The sequence below is a fragment of the Rhipicephalus microplus genome, unplaced genomic scaffold, assembly GCF_043290135.1.
Source record: "Rhipicephalus microplus isolate Deutch F79 unplaced genomic scaffold, USDA_Rmic scaffold_45, whole genome shotgun sequence".
In the NCBI taxonomy this organism is placed as follows: Eukaryota; Metazoa; Arthropoda; class Arachnida; order Ixodida; family Ixodidae; genus Rhipicephalus; species Rhipicephalus microplus.
The window spans coordinates 2,222,508-2,233,403 of NW_027464618.1; the positions used below are offsets into that span (position 1 = coordinate 2,222,508).

The window sequence follows — 10,896 nt, forward strand, 5'->3', positions numbered from 1 at the left end:
AGCTATGTTTCTGTGAATTAGGAACCCCACTCCCAGTTCTCTTCTGTCTGCCAAGCCCCTGTAGCAGACTACGTGCCCATTCTGTGGCACCGTATAGGCCTCATCTGTCCTCCTAACCTCACTGAGCCCTATTATATCCCATTTAACACCCTCTAGCTCCTCGAATAGTACAGCTAGACTTCCCTCACTAGATAAGGTTCTAGCATTAAACGTTGCCAAGTTTAGGTTCCAATGGCAGCCTGTCCGGATCCAGAGATTCTTAGCACCCTCTGCTGCGTTGCAGATCTGACCGCCGCCGTGGTCAGTTGCTTCGCAGCTGCTGGGGACTGAGGGCCGTGAGTTATTTGACGTAAGCATGTGGGAGGTAGTGGCCAGATACTGCACCAGGGTGGCCAATCCTTCTCTGGTGAGGGAGTGCGTTCTTGGCGGTGTTTGCCGGTGAGGCCGCACCCCAGGCCTCTTAATGCAGTTCCATCAACACGCGGATTTTTTTTTTAATCCGGTTGGGAACTGCGCGGTACCGGGATTTGAACCACGGACCTCTTGCATGCGAGGCGGGTGCTCTAACCACTACGCCATCGCCGCAACCCCCGGCGCAGTTTCCGCGCAGTTTCCAACCGGATTAAAAAAAAAAGAAAATCCGCGTGTTGATGGAACTGCATTAAAGAGGCCTGGGGTGCGGCCTCACCGGCAAACACCGCCGAAAACGCACTCCCTCACCAGAGAAGGATTGGCCACCCTGGTGCAGTATCTGGCCATTACCTCCCACATGCTTACGTCAAATAAATAAATAGAGAAATAAAAATATTGAGCTCATTGTTCCTCCCCTCGCATACGCCTCGGCAATCGTCGAAAATGCACAACTCTATAGTCTGCTTTCACTACGAACGATGTGATGACACAGCTTCTCGATCAAGATTTTGTGACTGTTAGGATTCGTTTACGAGAACGCTTGGTGGAGAAAACAAATGAATGAATGAATGAATGAACGGAGATGACACTAATTGGTGCTCGTTCGCATAAGGGTATTCGTTTCGTTTTGAAGAGGTAATTGACACACGAAAATCATTAAAGAGATGTGGTCCATCGAAAGAAATAAAGAAATACAGAGGCACAACAAAAAAAAGCTATCGCACGGTGATAGCAAGTGAGCCAATTTGTAGGAGACCGTGACCGCAATTGTTTTGGTCACGCCTGCATTAGCATGTGTTTCATTCCCCTATAATAAGCTATATTATCTTTTACTCTAGTGTCACATTGGTACTTCTGACCAGGATCAGTCAGTCCGGGTAGAATTTTCTGGTCACTTTCGACGCGCAAATTATGATGTCAAGGCTGGTGCAGATTTTCTGTTGTCGTAAGTAACCCGATCCCTAGTTTCTTTGACAGGAACGTGAAAACACAGCTCTTATTAATCATTTTCTCATGCTTCTGTTATTGTGGTAGATCAGTCACTGTGCGTGACACTTGATCGTATTGACATTGCTCAAAGGCCTTCTTCAGTTTGGAGACCACTGCACAAGGGTACTTTCACGCCGTGCCTCAGTGTTCCTAATTTTGTTATCACCATTTAAAAAAAATCAGCACTACTGTTACTAGTACACTCTGTACTGTGGTGCGCAAGCTGCCGCAAATAAACCACCTCCATGGAATTCTGCAGTGCGCCCGCGGGAGCATCGGCGAAAAATGGCGATGCGCGCCACGCGTACGGCAAGTGGGCGAGGAGAATCGAGGAGGGAACGTGCCTTGGAAGAGATTGTCGTTACTTTCCCAAGATAAGGGGTTTTACAAGGCCAGCCGCTCGCGCGCTGTACACAGACGTGGCCGCGACGAACGTTTATAGATACTTTTTTTCAGTTTCGGAACTCCCCCCTTTGCCTTCAGGGCATAGAGTTTCCTAATATACACTAGAGGAAACTCTGGCGCTAGTGTCTATTAAAGTCCCTCAATAAATTCAAAAGTATCAAAAAGCTTTCATGAAGCCGACGGCGCCCGCGATAGGCTGATCTGTGACACGTGACCTTTCTACGTCATGAAGGTTCCCGCGGTCCGGGAGGAGAGCGCTCGCTTCGCCTGTTCCGCTATGCACGTTGTGCGGCGATTTCGTTCTGGAAGGTCCGATATGCCGTGTTGCTGTGCGTTTGGGTGCCGAAAACGGACGGAAGACGGCAAGAAGTTATTTTGCATCCCGCGGGGCAAGCAGAACCTAACCAGAAGAAAAGTGTGGTTGCACATAATTGGACGGAAAGACTTCGAACCGTCGGCCACTGCACGACTATGCGAGGTAAGTAACGCGACACAAAGACGCAAGAAAAAGCATACGCGTGCATGTGCCGAGCTGCAATAGCATTTCATTCGTGTGCGCTGGTTTTTATGGCCCACATTTGTCAAGATTATTCATTTTAGTGCTTTATGAACCCGCTGACGTAGGTCATGCACTACGAGCCTAACATGCAAGTGAATAAAGCGAGGGAAGCGCACTAACTCGCTGACAGATCTCCGCATTGTGTTGCACGCGATCTAAATCTGTCCACCGTCGTGGTATGGCAGTTACTGCGGTTACGGTGCTCGGCTGCTGACCGGAAAGACTCGCTTCGATCCCGTCCTCGGCGGTCGCATTTTCGATGGAAGTGAAATTCTAGAGGCTCGTGTATGGCGCGTATTCAGTGCACGTAACAGAATCCCAAGTAGTCGCGAAATTACCGGAGCAGTCCACTACGACATGCCTCTTACTCATATCGTAGTTTCGGCATGTAAAACCCTATCATTTATTATTATTGTTATAGCGATAAACATTCATAAATTTCAGCAGTGAGTTCTACTATCTCTAGTTCTCTATCTCTGCGCGCGTTGTTAACTTCGCTTTACAACATGTTCAGAAAGTCGTTTCCAACTCTGCTACAGGATCATTTCACAGAAGACCAGTTTGAACTGATTATTCTCAAGAATACCAGTGAAAAGAAGGTAAGGCCATTTGCAACGCCAAGCATCTTTTTGCATCGACCAGTTGCAAAGCCACGCAAGCCACCCCCTAGAAGAACAAGAGTGGAAAGTACTGGTATGTTCACGGTGTTCATTAGGGCAAATGATCTTGAATGCTATTCACAGCGTTCAAGTCAAATTTGATTATTGCAATGAAAACAATTCTTGAGTTATCATTTGTCATTATGTTCATGTATACTACCCAGGTCACCCCAAAGTCAAGCAAAACACACAGATCGATGTCGAACCCTAGCCAGTCGACACTGAGAATGGTAAGTTTCTCCCGTCTGTGAGCTCCTACCTTTCCATCAGCTGGTAAATTGCGTGCTTATGCTCTTCATCCGTTCACATACAGACGATATATGCCGTGCAGACAGCACTGAGGTATTTTATATTTTGTAATTTACAATCTTTTTTTATGTTGCAAATTATGGTTCAAACTTACCTTCACGTCTAATAAAGCTGTGTCTACAGCTGACCCAAGCAAACAGGCAGATATTTTGTGTGGCCCAAAGCATGTGTATTCCCCATGTGAGATACCAATGCCTCTCTACATTGCTGGTTGTCAACTTGCTTTGTGCCCTACGCAGATGTTCCTGATATGCAACTAGACCTACAGATCCCTGCTCCATTCCAGCCAGAAAGTTCACAGGCTGGTGAGTTAAACACTTTTGTTCGAATTTTTTCGTGTGCCCTTATTCAATGCCTCTTTTGCGCATAGCGACATACTTACGGAAGCTGACACAACCTTTCTTTCAATGCAAGTTTCCATGCTACTAGGAGGTCCAGGCCCTTTGTTTCGTAAATAGCAATACATTATACCCGTAACAGTACCGATTTGTGTGCAACTCGTGCAGAGTGAGAGAAAATGAACTGCATGAAGGGAACAAGGGAAAAGAAACATGCGGGAATGTTAGATATTCCTGCGCTTATCTGATGTTTTTGTGTTGCGCTTCCCTGCTCTCATGCAGGTCATTTGCTGTCAGCTACGCATTCTTAACAATGCTATTTAGAACTAGGGGAGATATTGCACTGATAAAGAATACACATAGCGAGAACAGCAAACAGGCTGTTCCGTGCATGCGCTTTCTGTATCAGCATGACATCTTCAATATGAAGCACCACCTAGCCCCCGCTCTTGCCTGTTTAGCATTGACAACTGCTTTAGACCTAATTTCGGTGCACTATTTCAGGCCACTTGATAAAAGCAGCTCTACAGAAGAGGGTGGCCCAGCTTGAAAATGAACTTCAGGCGACGCGACGGAAGCTTCAACTTGCTCTGAGGCAGCGTTTCCAGGCACTAACTGCAAATAAGCACCTTGTCGCAGGACTAAACAAATACTTGAATGAAGACCAAGTTAAATGTCTGAAGACGGCAACAATGCAGGGGACTCGATGGACCAAGAAGACTGTTATAAAGGCATTGAAAGTGAGACTTTCCTGTGGAGCACGTGGCTATGACTCAGTCAGGGAGCTTGGACAACCTCTGCAAACAGAAAGCACCCTACATCGTCACTTAGAAGGGTACAAGTTCACACCAGGTTTGCTGGAGGACATCATGGCGTCTCTCGCACTAAAGGTGAGTGCACAGACAGGTGCCCATGACCCTTGACCTGTCTTGTTACCATAGCACCGCTGTTTGCATCGCCTAACTAAATCTTTCCACTCCATGAGTTAGCCTCATGTCACCAGAGGAGCGGCACGCCACTTTAATGCTCGATGAGATGCAGCTTGCACCAGGCCTATTGTACAACCCATCCTCGGGAACAGTGCTTGGAGCCCCAACTATACCTCTTGCAGACGGAACACTGCCACCCGACTGTTTGGCCACTCATGGGCTGGAATTTATGCTCGGTGGGATAACAAACCGCTGGAAGCAAACAGTTGCTTACCATTTCACTGGAAATTCATTCCATGCCTAAACAGTTAAGGATATAATCATTGTCATCATAAAAGCATGTGAGGCAATTTTCCTGAAAGTAGATGTTGTGGTGACAGACATGGGAGGGGGGAACCAAGCCGTCTGGAAACTGTTCGATACAATTGTAGGCAATCACAGCAAGCCTAAAACCTCGTGTCCCCACCCATGTGATGCACCTAGGCAACTTTTTTTCATGGCGGACGTTCCTCATCTCCTTAAGAGCATGAAGAGCCACTTAACTATGGGACAGAGGATATACTTGCCCGAAGAAGTAGTGAAAAAAAAACAATCTGCGAGGAATTGAAATACCCATCGAGCCTATAAAGAAGCTTGTCGAGATAGACAGCAATGCAGAGCTAAAGCTAGCTCCCCACCTGAAGCCTTCTTCGGTGGACCCCAGCCATTATGATAAAATGAAGGTGGGGCCAGCATTCAGCCTTATCAACAGCGACACTACTGCTGCAGTACGCTTGCTTGTAGATAATGGAAAATTAGATAAACCAGCCTTGACAACTGCATGGTTTCTTGAGATGATGTTTCGATGGTGCAGACTCAAGACTTCCAGAACAACAAAACTGGCTTTGAGCCATTTTGATGATGTTGAGTATGGAAAGGCCCTTCAGTTTCTTGAAGAAAGAATTGCACTTTTTAAAAAAATATGTATTGGGGATGAAAAAAAAAGCCACCTGGAAACCAGTGCAGACTGGCGTTATCCTAGCGACAACATCAGTGTTGCTACTTCAGGCACTGTTTCTTGAAAAGTACAACTTTAAGTTTCTGCTCCTGAGCAGCTTCGGCCAAGATGCCCTAGAGAATCTTTTCTCTACACTAAGGTTTAAGAACCCGGTGCCTCGTGTACTTGAATTCAAGTTTTCGCTTCGAGCTGCTACGATGGCCCAGTTTCTGAGGCCAAGTAAGAACAGTAGCTACACTGAAGAAGACTGCTTTCTCTTGACTGGCATGGCCGATGACAACAAACCAAATGAAAGCAAAATGTATGTTGTTCGTCCGTCTGACCTCCTTGATATTGAAGACTGAGAACATGAATCCTTGGAGTACCTTGCTGGTTATGTTGTTGCACAAGTCAAGAAGGCAAACTCCTGTCAAGCCTGTGTTGAAGCGATCACAAACTCAGCCGAGGGAAACAAGCTCACAATGCTGATGTGCTACAACAAAGAGAAGCCGGCATTGACAGTCCCATCACCAGCTGTCTTGCAGTTAATAGAGGCTGCTGAAAATTATGTGCGCTTAAATGAAGATGCATTGATTGCAAACAGAGTTTCTGCATCTAAACTTCAGAGTACCATTCAAAGTTCCCTGTACTTGGGCAATTGCTTCCCTACATGCCACTGCATATCGGACAAACTCCTTGCCAGTTTTTAAGAACTAGAATCTCAATTCTCGGGAAAAAGAAAAATCATCTCCTTATGACAAAAATTCAAAGCTCACAGAAGTGTGGTAGCCGAAGCATTGGAATGCATGTTGCTGCAGGTAGCATTAGGTAGTACTGGTAGAAAAGTTTGTGTAAAATGCATGATGTCTCTTGTACTACTGTAAGTGTGGCTGTTCTTTGTTTTTGCATTTTAATAGTTAATTAAGCTACCCTTACTGTTCAGTGCCAGCTTCATGTCTTGTCCTTTTGTTCACTTGGAAGCACATCCTAAGCGTATTTCATGCATTGAATGTGTAATTAAATATACTAGTAAGTACCTGCGTTACTCTGTACTCTGAATTGTGGGTGGCATGTGCCACAGCTTTTGTCTGCAAGCATAACCTTACGTAGTTGTACAACTTAGTGTCATTATATTTTTGTGCTGCATGTGTATATGGATGGATGGATGAAAAACTTTGTTCAGCTCCTGCAAGGCGGCATGTGTATATGTCAAGCCGTTATGGTAAATAAGTGTTAGTTGCTGTTACTTTACTGTTCGTGTAGTGATAATTGTGTGGTATTATGAAACTTTGTCTGGGTTTGTGTATAATTCAGGCTTTCGTTTTAAACAAATGATACTATTGTTCCTACATTATGATCTGTTCTATATTTCATATTGTTCTGTACGCATTGTATATTTCTTGTATTGCGTTATTCCCATTGTATTGCTGATCCTGCCTAAAGTATGACATTCGGACTGGCTGTATGTTCTAAAATAAATAAAGAAATACCACATAGCCATTGCTACTGGCCATCACTGTATTTCCTGAATTGTGTTGTTCCCACTGTATCGCTGACCCTTGCGTAAAGTATGGCATTTGGACTAACTGTATGTTCTTAAATAAATAAATATATACCATATAGCCACTGGCCATCACTGAATATTTCCTATATGTATCGCTCACCTCTGCCTAAAGTATGGCATTCTGACAGGCAGTATCTTCTTAAATAAATAAATAAATACTCCATATCCACAGCTACTGGCCACCAAATAATAAAACTACATCAAAGTACATTATTGTCTACTCTGTTACTCTTAGATTACCCTCACACTCGGATACTAAGCGAAATGTCTCGGTAAGCAGCAATGCTATTTCACTGATGAAAAGCACCAAACTGCGAACTAACGTAGGAAAAACATCAGAAGCGATATAAAATCGCCAGCAAAATAAAGTGCAACAATAACTAGGCCAATTCGCGGGCGTTTCACTTAAGCATCTTTAATTCTTGAGAAGCTTGTGCGCTTCAGGGAGGCACAAAGGCAAATCGAAAAAGCATAAACACACTATTAAAACTTCACGCGGTGATTCAAGGTTACGTACCGACGTTGCTCATATCAGGAATACAACCACATTCACACACGCGCACACAAGAAGCCCTGTCGAAGAAATTTAACTACACCATGGTGTTCGGCGCGGTTAGGTAGCGTTTGCAACACGAACAAATTCGACGATCGGCGATGACACGCCGCTTTGGAATGTCGTGACGCTTGCGTCGACTCGTAGCACAGAATAGCAAAAGACACTCAAGTGTTCGGGCAATCGCCACACGCAGTGAGAAGACTGTTAGCGCAAGCGTTTCCACCAAATTTTAGTTTCCACACACGTGCACAGGATGTTTACTTTCAGCGAGGATCGCGTTTCAGCAACGCCATGTCGAAATTTTTTCGCTCCGGATGGCTGTCAGATGCATTGGTCGATCGAAGTGACCGCTATATGTACACAGCACACTTACGAGCAAGAAAGGCGGAGAGCAATCGGATTAAGCGCACGCAGTCGCCAAGGTACGGCCAATACAGAGACCAAGGCAGGCGCCATGGGCAGCCGCGGGTAAACTCGCCTCGGGTTGTCTTCGGTCCCTACTCGTTGTTGTTTCCGTCAAGGGCTTCGACTATTTTGTGAAATGAAAGCGAATCAACGCGCCTTCGTTTTTCTTTAATTATATGCAGCTAATTTAGGTTGAAAAACGCAATGTAATACGAACGCGAATAAACAAGATGTAAACATGCCGAATCTAGGCGATCAAACATATTTTTCCGCTCTCTTTTTCAATGTTTATTTGAAATAAAGGCACAGCTTTAACATTTTGGGCTCTTATTTCGGCCTTCATCACAGTCAGGCATCAGTAGCTTTTATTTCCTGGCATGTGCAGATATTTTTCCAACAGCTGAATGTCGTGCTTAAAGCTGGGCGTCGTCTGCTACAGCAACTTTCTAGGTGGCGCGCGCGGCAGATGTCGCTACCTTAAAAATTATGGAGGGACCTTATTTATACGTTGTTTGCACGTTTCCGACAGGTTGGTCGGGCGTGTTCGTCCTCGTTTTTTTTTTTTTGTTGGATTCCGTGGCACTCTCACAAAAATGCTTCTGTATGCACTCTCATGGCGCGAAAATAAAGTAATCGCTTCGTCCCGGGGTGCACTACAGGCTACAAGTCAGGTTGTTCGGCGTTAGTAAGGACAAAGCTCTGCGCAGTGGCGGAGAGCGATCCCGCGCGCTGACAAGCCGCTTCAAGAAAACTTGGCTGTGTGCAAGCTGCACTTCGACGAGAGGTATGTACATCTCCCGGCACTTCGAGCTCACTGTGAACGGCGAAATGGTCCGCATAGAAAGGGGTAGGCCCATAGGCGTGCTTGTCGTTCAGGGGGGGGGGGGGAGGGGCGAAGGTTTGTTGCAGTGCGCCCCCTCCCTATTAATTCAGTGTATGAGGCAGATTTTGCACCCCCCCCTTTAGATGACTTAAAGAGTGCCCCGCTGCCTAGTCAATGAATAGAGCAGATTTAGCCTCCCCCTCACAGGTGACTAGGGGGGGGGGGGGTTCACCCCCTTTGCCCCCCTTGTGCGGACGCCTATTGGTAGGCTTTTCGGTGAAGCTCTTCGTATTTGTAGACGCCCTTGAAATCCCTTTTTCGGGGTGGTTTTGCTACAACGAGCTTCACAGTGACAGCTTGAAAGAGCGTTTTTTCGGATTAAAAAACAAAAACAAAACAAAGCACAACATGATTCGAGCCTCACCAATCAAGTGAACACGTTTTTTTTCTGCTCACCCATTTGCGTCTTTACTCAAAGGCACTCCACAAGAAGCGAGCATCTTCCCGTGAAAAGAAGTACCTGAAGCCCAGGCGTGTCATCTGCTCTCAGTCCTAGGGAAACAATGTTCTGTGGGGTTCTTGTGAAATATAAAACTTTTTTTCTTGGGGATAAAAAAAAGACGCGCGACCAATTATCAAGTAGGCATTGTTGTAAACAGATAGTGAGTCACTACTCGGAAATGCCTTGTATGACCAGTGTGCAGAAAATAAAAGGTTTTCATTAAGATACCACTCAGGATTCTCGTCCCTGAAATGATGGTTCGCCGTAGAAGGTGTTGCAAGCAGTGGCTCACAACCTAGTCCATCATTCCACTCTTCTACCATTTCACATCAATAAAATGTTTCAGTGCCGTAACGCGCTCACTTTCGGCACCCTGTCGATATTTCAGTTCAGTCACACACCCGCGTAGGCATCCAGTAATTCCAGAAGCTTATTAGCATATTTTCTCGGTCGCAGTTTGAAACCATGCACGAGCAACAAAATATATTTTATATGTTTCGCGTTGCCTTCGCGCGTGGTTGATTCCCGTCTCATACATGCGCAGCGCATCGCCAGCTTGGGTGACGTGGATGGATGGATGGATGGATATGGCTGTACCCTTTAAATCGGGCGGTAGCTAGCGCCACCAAGCCGTAACACCTAATGAACCAAAAACTATATTTATTTTTTTTCCTTAAAAAGTGAGTTTGAGGATTCGTACTTTGCAGTGAAGAGTTTAATTTTCACTCGTGTCTTGACTTTAGCCACCAATCAGATAACCTCCTTCTGGTTAAGTCTACCCGCCTAAAGTTTATTTTGCCCTCCCGGTCCCTAAACCCCAGTGCTTTGAAAAACTCTGCGCCATCATCCTGAACTATAGGGTGAAGCCCTTTACAGAACATTATCAAGTGTTCGGCAGTTTCTTCTTCCTCTCCACACGCACTGCATACTGTGTCTACCCCTTCGTATTTGGCCCGATATGTCTTGGTTCGCAGTACTCCCGTCCTGGCCTCAAACAGTAGAGAACTACCCCGTGTATTATCATAGATTCTTTCCTTGGCAATTTCCTGCTTAAAAGTTCGATAGATCTCTAGTGCGGACTTCTTAATCATGCCCATTCTCCACATGTCAGTCTCCGTTTCCTTCACTTTCTTCTTAACCGATAGTTCTTTTTGGTTTGGCCACCTGCTGTTTTCTAAGTATTTACCAGTCAACTTCCTGGTTCGCTTCCTCCATTTTGTATCGACATTCTTCATGTACAAGTAGCTGAAAATCTTCCTAGCCCAACGCTCTTCCCCCATTTCTCTCAATCGTTTCTCAAATTTTATCTTGCTGCTAGCTTCCCTGCCCTCAAATGATGTCCATCCCATATCGCCTTGTACTCCCTGATTTGGTGTATTCCCGTGAGCTCCTAAAGCAAGCCTACCTATTCCACGTTGCTTAATTTCTAATCTTGCTTGACCTTCTGATCTCATGCACAAGACCGCATTG

The 10,896-nt window shown here is 45.5% G+C and overlaps 1 protein-coding gene across 1 annotated transcript; it reads left to right on the forward strand.

Moving 5' to 3' along the window:
* Positions 1-2,062: 2,062 nt before the first annotated feature.
* On the forward strand, positions 2,063-7,072 carry LOC142787120 (THAP domain-containing protein 1-like). Its single transcript, XM_075884729.1, has 4 exons — positions 2,063-2,284; positions 2,905-3,058; positions 3,189-3,254; positions 3,573-7,072. Exons 1-3 carry the CDS (start codon positions 2,084-2,086, stop codon positions 3,233-3,235), a joined length of 402 nt encoding a protein of 133 aa, XP_075740844.1. The 5' UTR covers positions 2,063-2,083; the 3' UTR covers positions 3,236-3,254; positions 3,573-7,072.
* The last annotated feature ends 3,824 nt before the right edge of the window (positions 7,073-10,896 follow it).